The sequence below is a fragment of the Antedon bifida genome, chromosome 5 (assembly GCF_963402885.1).
Source record: "Antedon bifida chromosome 5, ecAntBifi1.1, whole genome shotgun sequence".
NCBI lineage: Eukaryota > Metazoa > Echinodermata > Crinoidea > Comatulida > Antedonidae > Antedon > Antedon bifida.
In genome coordinates this window covers 22,281,339-22,307,530 of record NC_136230.1, presented here as the reverse complement: position 1 = coordinate 22,307,530, position 26,192 = coordinate 22,281,339, and the positions used below count along the sequence as shown (strand labels likewise).

General features: G+C 31.9%; 1 protein-coding gene across 1 annotated transcript; it reads left to right on the top strand.

Annotated features, from left to right (window-relative positions):
* Positions 1-14,017: 14,017 nt before the first annotated feature.
* Positions 14,018-22,650, top strand: LOC144843808 (uncharacterized). The gene is made up of 11 exons (XM_078700761.1): positions 14,018-14,137; positions 15,165-15,243; positions 15,794-15,938; positions 16,593-16,774; positions 17,325-17,424; positions 18,010-18,117; positions 18,342-18,448; positions 19,302-19,519; positions 19,832-19,908; positions 20,228-20,390; positions 21,114-22,650. The coding sequence occupies exons 1-11, from the start codon at positions 14,098-14,100 to the stop codon at positions 21,146-21,148; spliced, it is 1,254 nt and encodes a 417-aa protein (XP_078556887.1). The 5' UTR covers positions 14,018-14,097; the 3' UTR covers positions 21,149-22,650.
* The last annotated feature ends 3,542 nt before the right edge of the window (positions 22,651-26,192 follow it).

Genomic DNA, 26,192 nt, shown 5'->3' with positions numbered 1-26,192 from the left:
GCAGCTTAACGCACCCGACGCAGTATTGGTTGGTTGTGAGCATAATACATGCTCACCGAAAGCAAATTCAAAATGGCCAGGCCAGCATAATAACATTTTTTTTCAAATGTATAATAGTCCAACACTCACATGCAACAAGTGAAAAGAGAAAATAAAAGAAAAACATCTTTAAGAAATGTTTACGTTTGTAAGTGTGTGTCGTTATAGCATCCATTGATGACCAAACAATCTGGGATTTAGGCCTAGGACAAAAACTGTAGAGAAAAATAACATAACAATAATAATAATTTAACAAACAAAATCTACATTAAGCTTGTTTCCAATGACGTATAGGCACAAAGCAAGTGAGTTGACCAAGCGGAAGCGACAGTTAAGATGGGATCTATCGCGCCGAAATTGGTCAATGTACGGTGTTCTTATGAACCAAGCATAATTTGAATAACCATAACATGATAATGATATTAAACAATGATATTACGCACGACCAGTTTACAACTTTGAGCGCGAGCCTCCATTAATCATTTTTAATGTGATGTTTGTTTGAACACGGAAACCTCTATCCCTTCGTCGTGTAATGACAGTAATTAACTTACTCATATTTTCGCATTCATGTCCATGTTGGTAAACGTATTTGACCTCCTCGTTGTTGTAACCAGTACATTCATGATTTCTTATCTAGATATAATAAATAATAGTAAATGACAATGATGAAGATGGAAGAAATTATGTCGCGAATGCGCAATACGCTTGTTTTTACAGGCTTGCGAGAGTTACATGATACATAGTAATTAGAAAAAGAAAAACCGAACGATAAGACAGATAGGCCCAGGCCTTCTTAAAACCGTTAAACGTAACGAACAGGTACGTACACCTTGGCAGCAATACTACAGCAGCTTAACGCACCCGACGCAGTATTGGTTGGTTGTGAGCATAATACATGCTCACCGAAAGCAAATTCAAAATGGCCAGGCCAGCATAATAACATTTTTTTTCAAATGTATAATAGTCCAACACTCACATGCAACAAGTGAAAAGAGAAAATAAAAGAAAAACATCTTTAAGAAATGTTTACGTTTGTAAGTGTGTGTCGTTATAGTATCCATTGATGACCAAACAATCTGGGATTTAGGCCTAGGACAAAAACAGTACTCCCAGAGAAGAGTAAAATTAATTAAATATTAAAATAATTTCACTCTTCCCTGGTACTCCGAAATGCCTAGCTGTCACCAACCCAACTGAATCCCTGTGCTTAGATCACGGGGCCTGTTCTGAAAGGAGGTAACTTAGGGTTTAATGCGTGAATAGGCTGTATCAGTAGAAATGTAATTGTAGCACACTATAATAGGCCTATACTAGTTGTAGTTAATCACGTATTGTTTTGTGTTATCATACAGAAAAACATCCCTGGACAAGCCATAATACCTTGGTAATTTCGTAATATGTAGGTTGACAATTGTCAGTATCTGAACTACCGCTTTCGACGCTGTACATCACACATGAATTAATTCCATCAAAACGGATAGACACGCATGTTGGGTCAAGAGTTCAAAAGCTGACGCATTGAATGGCAGAACGAGAGTTAACAACACGATAGTCTTTCTTATTACGGACCATCATGTTTGACAAAAAACAGTTATGTTCGTGTAATGCATTAACCAAGCTTGTCTCTAAATTTACAAAATAAAAAAGAATCATTCAAATCTGAAACTAATGGTAATCACAATACAATGGAAATATTAATATGTTGCACGAAAACATTATTTGTATTGTGAAATTGATTTTAAGGGTGAAACATGATGAAATAACTCGTTTCGGTTTATAAAAAAATAACATAAACTTATTATACCAACAATTTCAAAGTCATGGAGTTTTCTTACTTTCTTTAGTTTCAACACAATAAGAGGCACCACAACCACATAACGTTTATGGGTGATCGCCGACTAAGTTTTCAAAAGCACCATGGCGATAGGACCAACCAGTTTGTCAACAGATAATTAATATAATAGATAGATAATCAAAATTCAGGACATTTGCTTTCACAAAAGCAGTATATGGAAAGAATTAATCACCATTAGTATACTTACCAGTGTTGTAAACAATGATCATTACACAGGTAAAATAATCTAACTTCTTCAACAAATCCATTGCAATTTATCACTTATTCTTAATAACTAAAAAAGAAAATTTGTAAATAAGTAATCAAAAACATTCTAGAACTTTATTCTACAATCAGGAAAGAAATACCACTTATGATAAAAGTACGAAAGATGTACCTTTTTTTAATTATTAAACTACGTCTGTACTTTGTATTTACTATAAGAGATACATTTTTTAAAACTTGTATCGCAAACCAGCAATATCGTGTCTGCTGAGTGCAACACTGATCTATTGAACAAGTGAAGGTATATGCTACAGAAGCCCATAGTATTAGGTTGCCGTCAACATGCAACGCAGAACTTATTCTCGTTTGTTGTTAGACATAGTTCTCTACAAGAATGTGGGTGTTATTTTTTAATGGAAAGAGGGAATGTGTACATCTCATTGTGAAAATATCATTACTAAAAATCTGAAATGTTAAATATGAGAAAATCTGAACTTCAAACTGAATAATATATATTGAGTAGAAAGTCAGGGTAAGAAAAATGACCAAATAATACGTTGGTCGGTGAGTCAGGAGTTTATTGAACGTGTTTAGCAACACGGGTCTCTCACAAGTTTTACAAATAACCCAATCGGATGTTTACGTATACCTTCCTTAAAACCTAATGACGAATTCCAATTCATAGATCACATGTTTGATTAAATAAAGCAACAGTTTTTCACTTTAGCTCTTTTAAACTCTCTTGACATAAGCAAACATATTATAGTCCAGTCTAAGATTTGGAAAATATGCTTGAGCTCACCGACGAACTACCACTAGTGCCAAAGAAACAATATAAGGTTACTATACCAGTAATTTCCTACACAACTATTTATGTTTAACTCTAAGACAATTAAGGGATTAAGAATTGAATGTGGTTAAGATACGTAAAACCCATAACATTGCTATCAGGATGTCCAATCCAATGCGCTTATTGGCTACTCCAGTATTTTAGCTAAACTATTCAACAACCTCGTAAAAATGAAAGTGAATTGTTATATTAAATTATTATTTATATTAATATTTATTTTCACCTTCACCTAAAAAGGTAAAAATTTAAGTGAAAATAGGGAGGTTTCGCAACCTTACGAATACGATAACGAAAACGGATACGTCACACATTTGTGAAACTTTTGAGCTGATCCCCATTTCATATTCGTAAAGCGTATTCGTGTTGACGAATATCACCAGTCATATTCGTGACTACAAAACGAGTATAGTTTTTGATTTATTTTGCAAGCCCGTAGCCAGGGGGGTTCGTAGGGTTCGAACCCCTTTTCCCATATGATGATTTTTTGCCTTTTCTGTAGTATAGTCAGCAGGCAAATGTTACTTTTCTAAATAGCAAGATCGTATCATAAAAATAGCTAGTAATTCCCGCCGTTTCCAGTGTATTTTCAAATTTATTTTACAAAGAAAATTCGTGATTTTACATCATTTGCTGTCTCTGACAATAGTATATTAGCCCCGCAAAAAAGTTAGTTCATTTTAGTTACACTGCGCATGTGCTGCTTTCGTAGGGACGTTCGCGCCACGCGTGGTGTGTAGATAGTGTTATGGTTATTCTAGGCCTGCTTATTTAAGGAGTTCTAATTAACAACTCCTTGCTTAATTACTTGATCCTTCTTGCGTAGGTCTCCTCTTTTTGTGACCATCACTCTTTTTACACAATAAAAGGGAATTTCCGAAAGCCATCAATCCATCATTTTTAAGGAGCGCCTGCGCGATCGCGCTCCTCAAACCAGCAATTAGCGTCGCTAAAGGGGATTCCCCATTCCCCTGCCTGCTTTCATGCGCCAATTTACTTCCATTACCTCACAGTGTATCCAATGCGGTGTCACAGAAACATCTCTAGAGCAAGCCAAACAAGTACCAATCAAATGGTTTCTTTTATTAAACAAAGCAATTTTTATTATGTAAAAAATATAGTTAATAAAAACAATATTTAGTAGTAGGCCTAAATAATGTGTAATAATTGGAGAGAGAGATTCTTCAATTCTGTCATTGATGATTCTTTTCCCCGAAAAATGTCAACCATTTTGGTTACTAAAATACAGTGGAAAAACATGTGCTGTCATCCTTCCAGCTCAAATCAATAAAAGTAACAAAACTCTCACATCTTACTTAAATATTTCGATGTGATTGTGCTGAAGATAAAAACATTATCCATGGTTCTATAACCGTTCCTAAATCCACCTTTTCTTGGTTTATTATTATAATCGTTTACCCATTCTGTTAATCGTTTATTGATAATATAAGGATGCCTTTCCTAAGGTAGGTATTAAAGATATTTCTCTATAATTGTCTTGGTCTGAATAATTTCCTTTTTTGTATATTGGCAAGATTAGGTTTGCAGCCCACCGTTTAGGAAAATTACCATTTAGAAAGGTCAAATTAAACAAGAGAGTAATTTTATTAATAATAAATTCTGGAATAATTGGAAACATTTCATTGATCATACTATCAATTCCTGGTGCTTTGCCAGTTTTTTTGTGATCTTAAAGGCCAGGTGCGGGAACATTTCTATTCATCATATTATATTCTAATAATTATCGATCTATAGTTTTCCTTATGTTTCATAATTTATTTAATAATTTATTTTATTATTTATAATAATTTTATTTAATTTACTTTTTTATCAATGTTGGATAGTTCAAATTACACAGTAAAATTTCTATTCTTTTGTACACAAATGTTGTAAATAGAGAGGCATTTAAAAAAACTATGAAAAATAAACGGTGTTGTAAAATGTTATCAGATGACTAAATGTAATATAACTTGAATTTTACGTTTCTAGTATTTTTTATTCAACTTCAGTGGGTTTCTAGAAAACTCAGATCTCAGATATATCTGACTTTTCTAGATCTAGAAAACTCAGATATCTGACTTTTCTAGTTCCAGAATGGAACTAGAACTCAGATCATCATGTGATTGGTTGGTAGGTCATTTGGATCATTCCATTATTAATCAGAAGGTAGGTCATTTGAAATACAAGAGTATTGAAACTGAATTACAGTGTACGTTTTCTTACTAATATTATAACATGTAGAAGCGGCTTACGGCTTAAATCATAAAGAAAATACAGTGCACGTTACCGTTAAAATGTAGGCTTAAAAATTTGGTGTGGGTACGAGTTGGTAGAGGTACAGTACGAGTTAGCCAAGTTGGGAATAGGTTGTGAATTTTGGGTACGAGTTGACCACTTCTAGCCTAGTACCCGGGCCAGGCCTAATCTTGGCGATACATCGCGATAGCGCCCACACGTTGAGCCTTGAATTGAGTTTGCTTAGCTAGGCTAGGCCTAAATGCTAAGCCTATATTTTAAAAGGTGTATACTGTATTTCTTTATGATTTAACATAGGCCGCTACTACAAGTTACAATAATTATTATTATTAGTAAGAAAACGTATAATACCGTAGTATTTCAAACAAGCTACCCTCTGATAATAATGGAACGATCCATTTGATGATCTGGGTTTTCTAGTTCCATTTTGGAACTAAAAAACTCAGATCTTGATATCTGAGTTTTCTAGATCTAGAAAACTCAGATATCTGAGATCTGAGTTTTCTAGACACCATATTCCAGTGTTTTATTTTCATGCTATGGCAAAACTTATCAACCGTATAATTATGCACCATCTTTTTTCACCTTCTAGGGAGTCACCATGTTATTACATTAGGTTAAACTACCTAACTACTGAAAAAAAGTCTTCCTGGTTTTTATACCAGAATTTTGCCAATTTTGTATTTGATCATTTTAAGGGAAATTCATGTTTTTTTGTCTTGATTATTGTCTATTACAAATATTTGATTTAAGTATATTAATTAACCAGATATTATATTAAAAATTCATGCCTGTACCTTTAACGCATTTTTTCTTCGTCTAAATGTATTTAAGTTTAATATATCGTCATAATTCTGGTTGTTATTATTATTTACTTCTAAATATGGGTGTGTTTTTATCGTCCAATCAATTGACAGGAATTTATTTTAAGTGTTTTTATAATACCTGATATTTTTTCTAATTTAGTAGTATGTCTTATGTTGGGTTTCTCAATGCCAATAACTGAATTACAGTACCGATGTACAAATCACATCAATGTTTACCATCAAACTGTTAAGGACATGCAGGTTGGATCAGAGTACAAACAAAGGTGACGCATTGAATGGTAGAACTAGAGTTAACAACACGATCCATTTTAAAATAATAGTCAACTTTCTCATTAAGGAACATCATGTTTGACAAAAAACAGTTTTGTTCGTGTAGCGTAAGCCTAATCTAGTTCTAAATGAAATTGAAAGGAGTTAATCAATATTATGAGCATAATAATCTATTGCACGAAAACAATAATCATTATTGTGAAAATTTAATGTTATGGTTGAAACATATAGTAAGGACAATTAAGAAAACAACTTGTAGCATAAGCTAATAAAAAACATTTTAGAATTTATAATTCCACAATAAAAAATATACCACTTTGATAAAAGTATGAAAGATGTAGTACGTTTTTTGTTTTCAAATCAGTAGAGTCTACTGACGGCAACAGCCCATTGAAAAAGTGTCAGAACATGCTATGTAGCCCATGATGCTAAAATTGCATGCATGCAAAGCACAATTTATTGTTGTTGTTAGACATCCCAGTGGGCACAGAACATAATTTCAACGTTGAATCAACGTTGAAATATAGTTGATTTGTTGAAATCATGTTGTCAGCGTATTTCAAACGTTGAATCAACGTTGAAATAACATTTTTTCCCTAACTATTTTTTTAACGTTTATTAATAAACATTGAATCAACGTTGAAATAACATTTTCTTTTCAATAAAATGTTTATGTTCATTCATCAATGTTAATCAAACGTTGAAATAACATTGTCTTTTTAACTAGTAATTTACGTTAATTTATAAATGTTGAATCAACGTTGAAATAACATCGTCTTTCTAACAAATGTTTTACGTTAATTTATAAATGTTGATCCAACGTTGAAATAACATTGAATTTTTAACTAGAAATTTAAGTTAATTTATCAATGTTGATCCAACGTTAAAATAACATTGTCCTTCTAACTAGTAATTTACGTTAATTTATCAATGTTGATTTAACGTTTAAATAACATTGTCTTTCTAACTAGTAATTTACGTTAATTTATCAATGTTGATCCAACGTTGAAATAACATTGTATTTTTAACTTGAAATTTACGTTAATTTATCAATGTTGATCCAACGTTGAAATAACATTGTATTTTTAACTAGAAATTTACGTTTTATTGTCAATGTTGATCCAACGTTGAAATAACATTGTCTTTCTAACTAGTAATTTACGTTAATTTATCAATGTTGATCCAACGTTGAAATAACATTGTATTTTTAACTAGTAATTTACGTTAATTTATCAATGTTTATCCAACGTTGAAATAACATTGTCTTTCTAACTAGTAATTTACGTTAATTTATCAATGTTGATCCAACGTTGAAATAACATTGTATTTTTAACTAGAAATTTACGTTAATTTATTAATGTTGATCCAACGTTTAAATAACATTTTCTTTCTAACTAGTAGTTTACGTTAATTTATCAATGTTGATCCAACGTTGAAATAACATTGTATTTTTAACTAGTAATTTACGTTAATTTATCAATGTTGATCCAACGTTGAAATAACATTGTATTTTTAACTAGTAATTTACGTTAATTTATCAATGTTGATACAACGTTGAAATAACATTGTCTTTATATCTAGAAATTTACGTTAATTTATCAATGTTGATCCAACGTTGAAATAACATTGTATTTTCAACTAGAAATTTACGTTAATTTATCAATGTTGATCCAACGTTGAAATAACATTCTATTTTTAACAAGAAATTTACGTTAATTTATCAATGTTGATCCAACGTTAAAATAACATTGTATTTCTAACTAGTAATTTACGTTAATTTATCAATGTTGATCCAACGTTGAAATAACATTGTATTTTTAACTAGTAATTTACGTTAATTTATCAATGTTGATCCAACGTTGAAATAACATTGTATTTTTAACTAGTAATTTACGTTAATTTATCAATGTTGATTCAACGTTGAAATAACATCGTCTTTCTAACAAATGTTTTACGTTAATTTATAAATGTTGATCCAACGTTGAAATAACATTGTATTTTTAACTAGAAATTTACGTTAATTTATTAATGTTGATCCAACGTTTAAATAACATTTTCTTTCTAACTAGTAGTTTACGTTAATTTATCAATGTTGATCCAACGTTGAAATAACATTGTATTTTTAACTAGTAATTTACGTTAATTTATCAATGTTGATCCAACGTTGAAATAACATTGTATTTTTAACTAGTAATTTACGTTAATTTATCAATGTTGATACAACGTTGAAATAACATTGTCTTTATATCTAGAAATTTACGTTAATTTATCAATGTTGATCCAACGTTGAAGTAACATTGTATTTTCAACTAGAAATTTACGTTAATTTATCAATGTTGATCCAACGTTGAAATAACATTCTATTTTTAACAAGAAATTTACGTTAATTTATCAATGTTGATCCAACGTTAAAATAACATTGTATTTCTAACTAGTAATTTACGTTAATTTATCAATGTTGATCCAACGTTGAAATAACATTGTATTTTTAACTAGTAATTTACGTTAATTTATCAATGTTGATCCAACGTTGAAATAACATTGTATTTTTAACTAGTAATTTACGTTAATTTATCAATGTTGATCCAACGTTGAAATAACATTGTCTTTCTAACTAGTAATTTACGTTAATTTATCAATGTTGATCCAACGTTGAAATAACATTGTATTTTTAACTAGTAATTTACGTTAATTTATCAATGTTGATACAACGTTGAAATAACATTGTCTTTATATCTAGAAATTTACGTTAATTTATCAATGTTGATCAAACGTTGAAATAACATTGTATTTTTAACTAGTAATTTACGTTAATTTATCAATGTTGATCCAACGTTGAAATAACATTGTATTTTTAACTAGTAATTTACGTTAATTTATCAATGTTGATCCAACGTTGAAATAACATTGTATTTCTAACTAGTAATTTTTTTCAAACAATTATTATTTTTGTTTTTCAATGTTAATTAAACGTTAAATTCTAGTTAAATTCTATTTAATACTTTGGTTAAAATGACATGTTTTTAACGTATTAAATAATATGTGTTTAAGTGCGTTGCCATTAATGTTTCAACGTTAAATTAACATTAGATTTCAGTTGGCGTTTTTTTATCCTCATTTATTGTAAAACAATAAATGTATGATGTAGCTTGATTATTGGTTATTTAGGAATTTTAGATTGGCAAATATTATTGTCTCTGTATAATAATTAATACAAAAATGTTCTAGCTAGAAGTTGTGTTGAAAATTGAATGATCCTTTCATGCAAGATCAAATTTCATAAGATAAGAGCTTGTCAATGTCATTGGTTAGTTTCGTTTTGATAAAATTTTGAAACTGGTGTCAGTAATTTCAGTTACTTCGACGTAGGCTAGGCCTAGGCCTAGTAGTGGTGTGTAGAAAAAAAAGGCTCATCATTGAAATTGTCAAATAAGTATGTTTTCAGGTAGGAAAACAATCTTTTTTATTTGTAATCTACTAATTTATAAGCTTAGAGCTTGACTATTTTACCCTTATCAATAGCTAGCCTCTAGTCTAGTAGGCCACACATGCATAGCTATGCTATATGTAGGCCTAGTAGCCTAAGTAGGCTAAGCAGGATGCCAAACTGATGAACTGAATTCACTCACTAGGCCTACAACAGTAGTGGAAGCATTTAGTATCATGCCTGTCAAGGGCAAACATTTGCCTTGCCAAGGATAACTACAGTACTGTACTTATTATGGTTATAAAAATAATAATAATAATAGGCCTTAGTTCAATTCTTTCTTTATTTATCCAAAAGTATACATAAATATAACATTTGATTATAATATATAATTACCGGTAGTTGGCCTAGCTAGCTTTTTGCTAGGCTGTCTACAGTAGCTGCTAATGCTATTATTAGTATTAATACAGTAGTATACAAACACATGCTAGCCTAGGACGGCTATTTGTTAAACTCACTCGCTTTCTTTATTTCAGATTGTAGGCCTAGCTAAGGCCTATGCCTAGCTAGAGTACAAAATAATGAAGTACATGTATAATCTTTTCTATGTGAATCAAACGAGAAAAATCTAATGGATGATCAATATTTTTATATACAAAAGGTTGGTATTTATAGTTCTTAACTTTAATATTGAATAAATATTAATACAGTGTTGCAATATTATGTACATAAATTGAATTGATTGCATATTTTACGTGTAAGTGTGAAATGATGTTCTGAATTGAATTTTTGTTTATGTACAGTATGATTTTTGAACAATGTGTTAAAGATATAATTGAACTGAACAATTTTTTTTTTTAATGTTTTGTTGAATATGCCGTCACTATAGAGTTGTTCACTTTGACCAAAAATTAGATTTTAAAAAATGCATTTGTACCTGAAAAGGGGGAAAATTTTAACAAACAATTGGTTTTTGGTTAAATATACTGTTTATTTTGTATTTTTGTTAAGTGAAATCTTTATTGTTTTTGTTTATTTTCTACGGCAAGTGAATATCTTTGTTAAAATTGCAAAATGGCAAGGTATTCAAAGTATGATTGTATTAATCTTCATTGTTCATGTTTTTTGGGGACAATAAATCTTCGCCGTGGTTAGGATTCCGGCACCGGAACTCAACTGCCCACCGTTAGGGAATCCGACACGCTATTGCGCATGCCCAGAGCGAAGTAATTATAGCTTGCACTAGTGCCACAGACCGCAGGCACCACCACCACACCGCACCGAAAGTCGGAGTGTTAACTAGGGATTTACTGTGGCGTTTACTGTAGCCTAGTTAGTCGTCGGGCGAGGGAGCGATGGATTAAACTTGGCCTAGGCCATACATGAATTAATAATTAAAATACGACTACGCCACTCGTTAAAATAATTATGATATTTTTTAAGAATCAGTATCTATCTAAGAATCGTAATTCTGTATTTTTATTAGACAGAGGAAGTATGAAGTTCGGAACGGGAGAAAAACACAGGCCTGCCCTAGTGTCATAATGCTTGTATTGCGTATTTTAAGAAATGTACGAAAGTGAATAGCGTAGCGTTGCGACCCCGACTTCCGGGCCGAAAAACAGTTCTGTTTTTTCACATCCGCGCGGCGGCTGCTGTCAACAATTAAATCAACTTGTATTGTTATCTTGTTATGTACAGTATAGTGCGTTATATGAAATCTTTTATTTTGTACTTGAAAAATCATAAAACTAGTTTTGTAATTATAATTATTCATAATTATATGAAGTTTATATATTTATTACGAAATAAATAGGCCCACTGGTCACATCTACTACTGGTAGGCCTACTACTACTAGGCCTACTAGTAGTATTATTTAGTAGGCATCTAGGCTAGTTCGCCGTGGCGCAGCTATTAAATGATCCATCGCTGTACGTTAGTATGGAGTCGCTGATTACCTCGCTCTGGGTATGCGCAATTTATAGTGTGTCAGATTTCCTAACGCTGGGCAGTTGAGTTCCGGTGCCGGAATCCTAACCACGGCGATAAACCTTTCAATTAATTTTTTACTGTATTATTTTTGTTTAAAACTACAGTAACTTGATTGAATTTGTTTCAGGTTTGGAAAAATGATATTGCCACACTTTTGGAAAGCATAGGACAATGTCAACACAAGAATCGAGGCAACTGTTTATTGACTAATCGGAACAATGCAATTACAGTATTGTGTTATTGCCATTTCATTTGGACTTCTGCAACATTAGCACAAGGCACCTGTGACGTGTGTTGTATTTATTGTGTTTTACTGTAATCAGCCAATATTTATAGTTATTCAATCATGTTAGTTGGCAAACATATTACAAACTGGTTATTAGTATATTTTTTATACTTAACTTTGGTACCTGAGAACTGTCAGTGAGGATGTACATTATTTGATTGTTGCTTGGATTTTGCCTGATGATTTGATAACACCTGATTAAATGTTATTTTATTTTTTATAGAAATTAAAGATTAGTAAGATATACAGTATTTATAAAATGTCTCTATTGATGGATTCTGCGACGTAACAGTATACTTTACTACCAACTACTTTAAAACGTTGATTCAAATTGGATATAGTAATTCAACAAATCAATTACCATTGAAAATATGCCAGATTTCAGCTTGATTTATTTTGGTTGTGTTACTATAAGCTGTTCTTCTATTAACTAAACCATTGCTATGTTAAATTAATGTTGATAATGTCTATGTTGAATCACGGTAAAAATGTGTTTACACTGAATCAACGTTGATCTGTATACGTTGATTAAACGTTATTTTTTCTACCTTGAATTTGGTTGATTACTCTACAATGGATCAACGTTGATATTTTTTTTAATTTAAACTTTAATTCAACAGATTTTCAGCGTTATTTCAATGTTTGCGGATAATGTTGAATTAACTTTTAATATTTCAACATTGAATCAACGTTGATAATTTCAACGTTAAATCTATGTTGAAATTTACGTTGATGCAAATTTTCATTTCAACTTAATTATTACGTTGTTTCAACGTTAATAATTTCAACATTGAATCAACATTGATAATTTCAACGTAGACATTTTAACGTTGTTTCAACGTTGATAATTTCTATGTTGATTCAACGTTGACATTTACGTTGAGGCAAACTTTCATTTTCAACCATTTTTTCAACGTTATTTCAACGTTACCTATTTTAACGTTGTTTCAACATTGATAATTTCTATGTTGATTCAACGTTAACATTTACGTTGAGGCAAACTTTCATTTTCAACCATTTTTCAACGTTACTTATTTGAACGTTGTTTCAACGTTGATAATTTCTATGTTGATTCAACGTTGACATTTAAGTTGAGGCAAACTTTCATTTTCAACCATTTTTTCAACGTTATTTCAATGTTACCTATTTTAACGTTGTTTCAACGTTGATAATTTCTATGTTGATTCAACGTTGACATTTACGTTGAGGCAAACTTTCATTTTCAACCATTTTTTCAACGTTATTTCAACGTTACCTATTTTAACGTTGTTTCAACGTTGATAATTTCTATGTTGATTCAACGTTGACATTTACGTTGAGGCAAACTTTCATTTTCAACCACTTTTTCAACGTTATTTCAACGTTACCTATTTTAACGTTGTTTCAACGTTGATAATTTCTATGTTGATTCAACGTTAACATTTACGTTGAGGCAAACTTTCATTTTCAACCACTTTTTCAACGTTATTTCAACGTTTGCAGATAACGTTGAATTAACGTTAATTCAACCAATTTTTGCCCACTGGGATTATTCTACAAGATTGTGAGTATTTTTTTAAAGAAAGAGAGTATGTTTAAATCTCCAATTAGGGGCCTACTAAAATTATATGAAATGTTAAAGATGAGAAAAGATGAGTTTGAAACTGAAAATTTGTATTAGGAAGTGGGTAGAAACATGATCGATAATGGTAGGCCTAATTAAGTTGGTCCATGGAGGCATGGTTGGTCGGTGAGTCAGGGTTAGATTGATGACACTTTTCATATCGTCTCAATTATTATGGAATACTTGGAAAACCTCTGGTTCTGCCTTGTTATGTTTGTTTGTGTTCCTTTTCCTTGTATTGTATATTTATTTATCTATTTGAGGCAAACATGAAATAAAACATATTTGCTGTCACTGTGAGTTCAGGGAGTAATTGAAGCTATAATGTCGACGGGTTGCGCCGTTTTGTTGACGCGGTATTTAATTTGCTCATCATTTGAATTGCTGTTTTTCCCACTGAGGGCAGTATTTCACTTGGCAACTTGATGCTTTTGTGTGTAGGAGAGTAAGCTAGCTCAGCAAAAACACATTTTACCCATAAAATACAATGAAGTTAAAGCGTTTTTTATTGAGGTATTATCCACCAGGTATGTCTACAATTTGATTAAGATACATTATTCTTCAAAAGTTTTATATTTAATTAATTACATTTAGGAAACCACCGCCGTGTGGTTGGGCCATCGGCAGCAGCTCCTGAACGTAACATTGTGGTAAGCCTTCTATTGGTTAACATAATCAGGGTCGTTTCGTCCCATTTTAAAAATATATAATAAGCATTTTAACCGACCAATCAGCACTGGGTGGACATCTTTGCTTTACTGGTAAATCTACGGAAGCCATCTTACAGATGGCAAAAATAACACTTAAAAAACATCATGTGATTTCTGGATCGGCATGTTAATTTTAAAATCGTAGCTCCTTAACAGAGCGGTCATACTACTAATCTTTGCCCGTGTATCGCCAGTTAAGAGATTGGTATCGCCTAGTAGGGTTTTAATTCAATTTAACATATATATTTTTCATTCCACAAAAAAGTTAAACTTTTCATTCGTCACAACGTGTCAACAACACAAAACATCACTTATCACAGAGGGCGGTCTTCAGTTTTGGATAAAACATAATCAGTATTTAAAAAATGTATAAAATGTGCAATTAAATATTACAATAACATTAAATATTATTTTAGCATGTACGTGATAATATTTTATATCATAAAACCTTACCGTGCGACACCAGGCCCTCCCGAGCCTACCGGGCGAAGATTAGCATTACCCGAATGGAGGGTCAAATGAATAATGTAAAATGTCCCATAGGAGATGCTATACACTCTATTTTGCCTATCATCTTTTCTGTTGGATTAAGAAGCAAGATGGCTTCCGTAGCACGAAAATCGGGTATTGTGCAAGAAATTCCTTCATTACAGTCGGTGACAGTGTTTTGGGCATTCATTTGCACACAGAGATAACATCAACATTTCTTTAATAAAGACAATTTTATTAAAATGTTATCTTTTAAAAACACTTTTGTTTAGACTACAATTTGGTGCACATCTTTTCATGTATTGTCAGATAACCAAATAAATTCTTTCTTTTTTATTGATCATTGACATTCTAGGTATTATTTTGGAATATGAACAAAGTCGAAGTCAGATGGTCAAAACAAAATCTATAGATCTTCTAGATCTAAAACCAGAGTATGTAGTTACTGTAGTATCTATTTTATATCTTAAGCCCTGTCTACATAAGGATATCAAATTAGTTTGATTGACAAAATAAGTGTGATGTTTCCAAATATGGTAGTGATATGCTTAAATATTGTAGTAATATGCTTAAAGATGTATTGTCCCCCTGAAAAATAATTTTTTACAATTTTTTTGTTGCATATGCCATTTTAATGTCACATAATAGTTATTGACTTCGACCAAAAATTGGATCGAAAAAAAATTTATTTACCTGAAAAAACTGGAATGTAAAGCAAAAAATGGTCAAATTGGCTGCCAGCCAATGGATTTTTAGTTGAATTTTACCATTTATCATGTTATTTTATAAGTGAAAACATTATTTTTTTCCGTTTTTTTTTCTACGGAAGTGATTAACTTTATTAAAACTACAAAATAACATATTCAAAGTCTGATTTAATTAATCTTCATTTTTCATGTTTTTGGGGGACAATACATCTTTAAATATGGTAGTTATAATATATTACATGATTTTCTTAATTGAGTGTTTTTTCAATATTTATAGGACAGATGTTGATGCCTTGTTGGACCAGATAGCTCAAAAAGAAGCTCTGATTACTCCTAGTCGCATGGAACAAGTTCGTCAACTTATCGAGAAACTTCAGACCAAACTTTCTCAGTCTGATGATCACAAATTTTTTCTTTTTAAGGTAATAAAGAAAGTTTTGTTTAAGTAACTTATTTAGGTTCCTTGATACCCAGTTATAAAGCTACATTCACAGTCTGAATTCAGTGGCTGGATTAAAAAAAACACATTAAAGGAAAACTTTACCAAGAACCATATTTTGACAATGTATTTAGGATGTACATACGATATTTACGATTTTGCCGCCCGCATTCGCAGTAAAGCTGTCACCATAATTTGCTGTGACATCAAGTGTACTACCTTGTGAGTTTTCATTGTTGTTAAACATACAAGAGATAGTACCCGTCATTTCAATTGCTAATTTGACCTGCATTAGGTTTAGCCGAAATGTTTAGTCTGTTATTTGTACTTCAATAGCCAGATCAGCAAAAGAAATGTTTCTAGCTACTCTTTTAGGTCAATAGTCTCGCAAAGTGCGCAAATTTCTAGTAAACACACTTTTTAAATAAATCGTAAAAAATAAAATGTTGAATTTTTTTTTTGTTTCTTTTGCCTATCTTAAATATTGCTTTAAAATGAATTGAATTCCAGCATATCAAAGTCAACTTCTCAAAGTCAAAGTCTTTCAAACTCTCTAGTGTACAGTTGCAATAACTGAAAATAGATTTTTGTGGTATTTTGTTAACATGTTCAAGTGTATTCATTACTACTATTTTAGGTTCTTCGAGCTCATATACTTCCGCTAACAAACGTGGCTTTTAACAAATCTGGCTCAAGTTTTATAACAGGGAGTTATGACAGAACATGTAAGATCTGGGATACAGCATCAGGGGAAGAACTGCATACGTTGGAAGGGCATCGCAATGTTGTCTATGCAATTGCTTTCAATAATCCTTATGGGTAATTAATTATTACAATTAATTAAATTAATTAAGAATAGCAGACCTGCCAACTCTCCTAAAAGAGAGTTTTTGGATGTTGTATACTGTATTGTCTTTTTGTACGTGTTTATTCTTCATATCAATCAATCATAAATTTTATTTCTCAAATAAAAACAAGTACAGATAACAGTTTGTATATATATATCTCTCCCGCTAAAATGCAATTTCTCCTGATTTTTTTTTTATTTTAAAGAGATTTTATATTATGATTATATCTTGATAATGTATAAAAATGATATTTTTAGCACCCAGTGTTTAATAAATTAAAAAATTAGTTTCCACTTTCGCCCATCGGACAATGGCAAAACTCTTGTTTAGTATGTTTTTAAATGCAAATATCTAGATAGAGTTTAGTACCCTCTATGGTTTTCTGTATTTTGTTTTATTCATAAAGTTATATACTGTAGCACCTTTCTATAGTAAGGGCAGATATTTCATTTTTCCAAGTATCTCCATCGACCATAAATTCAACTTTTCAATATTTGATGAGAGATTATTTTATTCTTTAGTGATAAGATCGCAACAGGTTCATTTGATAAGACTTGCAAGCTATGGAGCTCTGAAAGTGGAAAATGTTATCACACCTTTAGGGGCCACACAGCAGAAATAGTAAGTACAGTGAGTCAGGCGTAGATTTAGGCGGGGGTTAAACAGGCTTTAGCCCACCCCCTCCCCGCTAACAGCCATGTCCTTTTTGCCTCTTAAAAAAAATTAAATACTGAATACACTTTGAATGCAACTCTTTGTGAAGAACGATCAAACAACTGACGGTTCTCACACAGAACACTCATCTCTAAGATATCACAGTGTTTACAGGCAGAAAGAGTCTGATTGTTTTGCTACTTTCTGCTCGCGAGTGTTCCATGCCAACTAGGGTAGTGGGAGGTGCCATTTTATCATGAATTTGGCAATCGGCAATCTAGGAGTGTCATTCGCCACAGTCGCCACCATGGGGCGCTTGTGGCTGAGTGTCCGAATCCCTTATTTTAAAATTATGGTAGAGTGAAAAATCAGTACCGATATTAGATTATGGGATATTAAATTTATGAGATAGCCAATTGGGCGATTCTGGCAGTAAAAACATTTGTTGGAAATCTTCCACTTTTAAGCTAACATTTTTTATTTCATATTTTTAGTTTATTTTTGTGACTTCCAATGGCAAGGTTAGGTTTTTTATCTTCTTTCTCCAAACAGGTATGTGTCGCATTCAACCCTCAGAGCACCATTGTAGCTACTGGTAGTATGGATACCACAGCTAAGCTATGGGACACTCAATCAGGGGCAGAAATATGTACATTATCAGTAAGTAAATGCACAATAAAATTCTCGATAATTCTTTGTACTTGGTTGTTTTGCCATCTAGAGCCATTATTTCCTTTTACCGATGTATTTGTGATTCTTTTTTCAGTACTCTTGGGTGGACTTTTTTCAAAATATACTCTTTCAGTCTTTTCGAAATGATTTCTGTTAAAATTTCGAAAAGAGACATAAATGTTAATGTTAATATTTCAATTTGGTTTTTACAGGGACATTCTGCTGAAATTATAGCATTATCTTTCAACACGATTGGTTCTCAGATTATTACTGGATCATTCGACCACACAGTTTCTTGCTGGGATATCAGAAGTAAAAGGTAAACTATTCATATTTTGGTAAACAGGTCATATGTAGGTCATAAACAGGTCATGAATAGCTCATATGTAGGTCATCAACAGGCCATTATGTAAGTCAAGGTCACATGTAGGTAATAAACAGGTCATAGGTTACCAACAGGTTATGTAATGTAAACAATTTTTGTCCTGTTATGATGATCTATTACAATGTCATTTGTCAAAGTCATCGTCTACTTTATCACAGTGACTGTACACCCAAATATGATTTAAATTCGCATGTCTGTAAAAACAGAATCCATGTTTGTCACCTGGACGTACAATTTACAAAGTTCGGTTTGGAAACTTTGAAAAAAATGTTGATCCAACGTATGCGAATAGTACTTCCATATGATGACATAAGTAGGTTTTACGTCATCGCACAATCAAAAACTTCCTATTGTTAATAGTACCCCATCAGCTTTTGTTTGTTTAGTTAAAGGACAACTCGACCGAGGACCATATTTTAACAACGTATTAGTGATGTACATATGATTTCAGATATCGCCGCACGCGCTCGTCGTACAGCCGTCGCCGTAAATTGCTGTGACATCACAGGTGCATCGCAAAATTTACGTCATGAGTTATCTGGCAAATCGCGAAAATTTCTAGTAAATACACTTTGTAAATAAATAGTAAAAAAATATAAATGTTGATTTTGTTATTGTTTCTTTTGCTTATCTGGACTCATGTAGATTTTGCGATGCACCTGTGACGTCACAGCAATTTACCGCGATGGCTGTATCTCGCGATTGTTCTGAAATCATATGTACATCCAAGTTGTCCTTTGATGTAATATAAAAAGTAGTGTATATTTTGTACATTTTTTTTTGCTAGGCAACTATACACATTGATAGGTCACCGTGGTGAGATAAGCTCAGCCCAATTTAATTATGATTGCTCATTAATTGTTACCGGTTCAATGGACAAGTGTTGCAAAATATGGTCTACGGATAATGGCAAATGTGTTGGTACTTTGCGTGGACACGAAGATGAAATTCTGGACGTGGTGTTTGATTATACAGGCCAGTACATTGCAACCGCTTCCGCTGATGGTAAATATTTTTATTTCTGATGTTCGTTATTAAAATATTTGCCCTTCCGATTTCTCCGGTATTTTACCGAATACTGATTACTTCAGAGAATACTTGTAGTAAGATTATTTGTAACAACAGTAGCGCTAAAGCTATAATCATGCTTTAAAAGATGTGGCCAACTGAATTTTCATGAAACATCCATATTTTCATTAATTTTCCTCAGTTTTAGAAAATAAGGGAGAAATCGAAAGGGTAACACAATATTTAATTATTGAGTATGCTTCAATTTGAATGACCCAAAATTCAAGATGATGTTTTTTCTTTCTATAGGTACAGCACGTGTATACAATGCCGTAACACATCAGTGCGTATGCAAACTTGAAGGTCATGAGGGAGAAATATCAAAGGTTAGTCTGAATGTCACTCACTTTGTGTCATACAGCTTCCACGGTTCTCAATTGTCTGTACACAACGATAGGGTATGAAATGGACCAGTACCTCTTAGTAACCCCCTAATTAACTGTTTTCTTGAGCCAAATGTGTACACTAGTCTTCCATTTTTAAGTCCTTATTCTAAAACACTTGTTCTAACACTGATCTGCTGATTGTATAGCTATACTTTGCGACGCTCTGCCTTAACCACTCGGCCACTCTACTAGTCAGAAACCAATTTTTTTCTTACTCAGAAAATGCTATTTTATTTGTTGTTTATATTTTTTTTAATAGATTGCATTTAACCCTCAAGGAAGCAAAATATTAACCGCAAGTGCAGATAAGACAGGTCGGTTGTGGGACTCTAAGACGGGTAAATGTCTACAGGTTCTAGAAGGTCATACTGATGAAATATTTAGCTGTGCTTTTAACTATGAGGGTAGCACTATTATTACAGGTAAAAGCAATTGCTAATAGAGTTTAATTTAGTTAATAGAGTGAAAAATTTTTATACTAAACCCTAAGTTTTATGGAAATCGTTCATTTTCTTCGGCATCCATTTCTCTATGGAATGCGTTGCTTATTGAAATCCGTCAGGCAACTTCCACCAGTGTCTTCAAATCTCTCCTCAAAACCCACCTTTTGAATTTTTAATTTTCACAATCTGTCTTTGTAAAGCGCATTGAGGCTTTCATATAATGCACCATATCAAGTACCAGTTATTATTATTATTATTATGTCTGAATTTTCTTGAATAATTTTTTTAATAGTTTTGCTGGTAAATGTGATCCGTGCCACATTTAACTTTATTTTCAACGAATACATCTTAAAGGCGTGAAATGTAAACAGTATCATGCATTGTATTATGTGTGTGAAGTAATACACACATTTTACTTGTACGTATACAGTACATATGTGGAGGTTTAAAAGGATGCCTTCATGTCCACTTAATAGGGGTTGTCGCTAAATAGGTGTTGGCTGTAGTGTTAAAACATGTATTTCCTCTTGTTTTGTGGGAAAGTGAACTGTTAATGGGGGTTTTCTATGAATTCAGGGGTTCTACTATAGTAACCCCTATTTTGATAGAAAAGAGCCTTAAAACACAAGCAACATATATTTTAGTAAATAAAGAATTTATCGATAATATATTAGTTTTGGTCAATCTTTTCTTTTTTTTCAGGTAGTAAAGATAATACCTGCCGTATCTGGAGATGACGACCTCACTGATATTAGTGACTCTCAATGTTAACAACCGCAGTTTTTGCAGTAAATCTTTGTTTGCTGCAGCAGTCATTAAAGAAGCCAAACTTATTTTGCCATGTGATGGTTTGTACTTTGTCTTTGTTTTGCTATATGCTATGATTTCAGATACAACAATATGTCGATCATTGAATATAAAAGAAATATGGTGTTAGTCAAAAAATAGAATTATGCTATATTGTTAGTACAGCCAACTCTCCCAATACCAGACCCTTTGGCTCGCCTGTTATGTCTGGTTTTCCAGAAATTATGGTATTTTGAATGTGTTTTTAATGTTAAAACAAGTTTGGATTTGGTAAAGCTTTCCCGTTTTTAGAAAGTCTGGTATTGGGAGAATTGACTGTATTATACTGGTATCATTTCATATGTTTTATACATCTTGACAGGTGTCATTATACATATTGTTGTAATAGATATTCTTTAAACTAAATAATCACCATATGGCCACCACATACCAACAGTTTTTCTAGATGTGTTTGTTAACTTGATATTTTTTTTTTCAAATTTTGAACATTTATATGAATATAAACAAATTGCAATAACTAATGAAATATAATTTCATTCCAAACTTCCATCTTTTGTACACACTTCCAATTTATCAATCAGATTAATTACATTAGCTCAAAATATATTGCAATTAATTACATATAATATAAATAAAAGTAAGAGGTTTAATTCCGTCCATCAGCTGGGTAGTCAAGCGTGACGCCCTGTTTTACAATAAAGATAATATTGAGGTGAGATGGATTTCTGATTATTCTGATAAACTTGTTTTGATTTATAAATACACACCTTAAGTGGTTAGCATTAGAATACTAGCATCTAATGATCAGTAAGCCCTAGAAAATCCACCCCCTCTCCCGACTCCACATCCATACTTTAGTTTGTTATTAAATATTATAGTATTATAGTGCTATGTATAATGTAATATGCAGTAGTCACTGTGACATCTCCCAGCTAGCTCTGTCGGCACAGTTTAGAATTCAGAAACTTTCAGCTCTGTGTACACTTTCAAACTAGTTTGACAAAAAGGTTTGATGTGCCCAAATGTGGTAGTGATATGCCCAAATGTGGTCGTGATATGATGTCAACTTGTCCATATATGGGCATATCACATTTGTTGTCACATAAAGTTTGATAGTGTAGACAGCTTTAGTTTGAATGTCAATTTGTATTTGACGGTATTTGTGCTTACATTTCCAATGTCACTCACTCTCATGAAACTTAATGATTGTCGACATTGCAAAAGAAACGTGTTGTTTTGTATAATAGTTTTTAGGTACCACAGCTTGATTTGTTAATTTTATACACCTTAACCAATTCTAAAACCGTCCAACTGTATACTAAGCATTATGTTTAAATACTTTAGCGAAGATTAGATTTATGAATGACATTGTAATATTGTTAAGATGATAGTATACTATTCGTGTTCAATTAAAACAATTAAATTGATTGCATTTCAATGTCTTATTCACATTTTTTACGCACATCAACGATTTTGTATTATGATCATCGTTTTGATTTCTAATCAAATCAAATAAACATTTATTTTCATTAAAATTAACATTTTTTGATCATTATGTTTAATTTACATGGCTATTTTGGCCTATTATTTTCCGCAATTTACATTTTAGTAGATCGGCTCAATGAAAAAGCTCGTGCTAGTGTAATCAATCAAAATACAGTATTTAAATATATAAAGGTTTTGAAGATGACGCTTAAAAAGCCACTCGAGATATCATTTGATAAATATACAAATAATGAATGTTTATGAGTCGCAATAATACAATAATTTCATGAATTGAAAGATGAACGGTTATATTTTCATGAGGCGAGGAGACCGAGAGAATGTCTAAAACAAAAAGTTGTCATCTTGCACCGAATAAAATGTTTTGTTCCATTGCACGAATATAAAGCATTCATTATTTGCATATTCAGCATATTTTTTTTTATGACATGTGAGGTAACCGCTCTTCTGCCATCGTTGAAAGGCGTCTTTTTGGATAATATTTTCTCAAGGATACAATTATTGAATGTCCCCCTGAAAAAAATATATATATTTTACATTTTCTTTATTGAATATTCCACTTTAATGTCGCGTAATTACCTCACATGTAATTATATTATTTTAAGATAAATTTAAAACATATTCTCAGTACGAGTAGAAACCACACATTTCTTTTACTTCTTAGAAATCAACAATTAATTATTTGAAGAGAGGCGTGTTTTATTTTCTTAAAGATATAATTGTTTGTTTTTAATTTATCTTTTAATTGAATATTTCATTTTAGTGTCACATGATAGTTATAGTTATTCAATTTATCAAAAGTAGGCCTATATATAAAAATTAATTACTTGAAAACAAATGTAATTTATAGCATATAGTCAAATTGGCAGCCAATGGGTTGAATTTTAACCGTTGTTGTTGTTATTGAATGATTTAAGTTGTGGTATATAATTTCTTAGCAATCAGTTTTGTTTAAAGTGTAATTACTTCATTTCATTGTTTCTCTGTAATTGTAGGCATGGTATAACTTCCATTGAACTTTTAAAACACATTATTCCAATTAAACCATGATTAAACTAACAAAAAACAAACAATACCTGTATTACAATAAAGTCAAATAGCGGAAGTGGATAGTACTGATAAGTTGACCACCAATTTAATTTATTATAAATTATGATGATTGTTCGTAGAAAGAGGTGTGTTTTCTGAAGGTTGTTCATATATACATATATATATATATATATAGGCCAGCCTGACTGATAACATATCAAAATGTGTTATGATGTGCCATATTCATCTCCTTGCTCATAATTATAGAGATAGGTAGAGCAGAAGCAGGAACATTGTTGCAAACAACCTTGCATTTTCTCTCTATTGTACCGTATGGTTTTTATTTTATTGAAAGCCTCTTCCATCTAATCTCCTGTAAATCAAAAGCAGGTCCTGTATTAGAGACAGAGGAAAGGTGAACTTTAAATTTGAGATTGGAATACCTGCTGTATGTACGATTACGACAACTAAAAAAGAATTTGACAATTGCAGGCGTATTTTTAAGTTCCGCTACGATGATGAATAATACTGAATGGTCATTTGAAGAAAATCGGAATATGACTCTCCTTGTCACAGCAGTCTTGATAACTACTACTGGAGTCGTTGCGAACCTGATAGTCATTTTTGTGTTTGTATACAACAAGAGTTATACTAAGTATTTTTCACTGAAATTGCTAATTCATCAGTCTTTCATTGATCTGGTAGGCTCTTTAGTATATCTAACTAACGCATTTTTGTATAATCCATGTTTGAAGGAAGTTTTCGTGTACATACATGTTACATCTTCATATAATTTGGTTGTAATAACAATTGAGCGATATATTGCAGTCTTGCATCCCATCGTTTACCGCCGGAAAACATTGAAGAGAAAATGCAAGTACATATATTTCATTGTTCCATACGTACCTGGACTGTTACGAGCCATTTTATATTTTACAAGAACTGGATGTCACTACCGTTTTGGTAAATCGGTTTTGGCTACAATAATAACGATAGTTTTAAACTGGTTTCTACCAGTTATTATCATACATTACTGTTACGGGCGCATTCTTTGGAGAATGTATAGGAGGTCTGCAGTTGGAATTCCGTCCTCACAGTCACCACAACAGCGGAGCAAAGGCAGCCGATTGCAAAAGAATAACCATTTAATAACTCTCTTGCTGGTTGCTGTTGTATATTTTGTAACAAATACACCGCTTTACATTGTAGATCTGTTCATCAATTCGAAAGAAGCTTATAGAATAACATTTATATTGGTCGTTTCTAATTTATCAATAAATCCATTTATATATGGCATGTCTTTAAAAGAATTTCAGCAAGGATTTCTAAAGATGAAACAATCCATCCAAGAAACTGTATTTTAAGATGATAAAAAGAAGAAGAGAAACGTACTATTAGGCCTATGCACAGCGGTGTATAGATAGATAACACTGACACAACATCAGTTGTTTTAGAAAAATTAAACACTAAGCCTATTAATGCAACGACACCATTGCAGAACCCTACGGAAATAAACCCGTATAAAATTGTTGTTTTTGGCGTGACGATTTCATTTGACCTGTTCTATTTAAAAAACATAACTGTTAAAGCCTAACTACGTTTTTTGAATATGCCCAAATGTAGGATTTTTTAATTTATGATATCATGTTTTTTTTTGCTTTTAATGTAATTATCATTATAAACTTCCATTTCTAGTGTATATAGGGCTTTGTAATCTTGTTACTTATGAATAAAACATAGTTTTGCTAATGTTAAATTATTATCGGTTTTATGTTAGGCCTACCAACAGCGTTGACGTCCGTTAATCGTTTATTTAACAATTGTGTCCTTGAATAAATAATAGATATTAATAGGCCTAATTTAACCAAAACCTGTCCGTTTATTACCGTTACCGAGCTATTTTCAACGCGATGTTAGGCCATAGTTGAACAATCAAATTCAATTTTAAATTAACATTTGATTGTTTTTTTAACGTATTATATTTCGTTGTTATTCAAAACAACGGTTACCTAACGTTCGTATTCAAACGTTTATTTATAGACTAGTTCAGATTTGAGAAAAATGAATTTCGTGTTAAAAGCGAAAAACATGTGTTTTAGGGTATTTTTGGGGTGCTGAATTCAAATCTGCTGTTTACCCGGCCCAATTTTTAGATCTTCACCCTTAAAATGTGAAAAACAAAATGGCCGCCATTTCAGACTTATTTATTTATAAACATGGGTATAGAACCCATTTTTAACTTGCTTTGTCACTTAAAAGTCATTTATAAGCCAAAATAGGTTTAAAATGGCGGCCATCTTGGATTTCAACATGGCGGCTGAAATAGAATATTTGCAACTTTAATAACCATATATTTGAAATCTTCACTATTACAAACATGGGTATAGACACCATTTTTAACTTGCTACGTCACTTAAAAGTCAAGTTATAAGCCAAAATAAG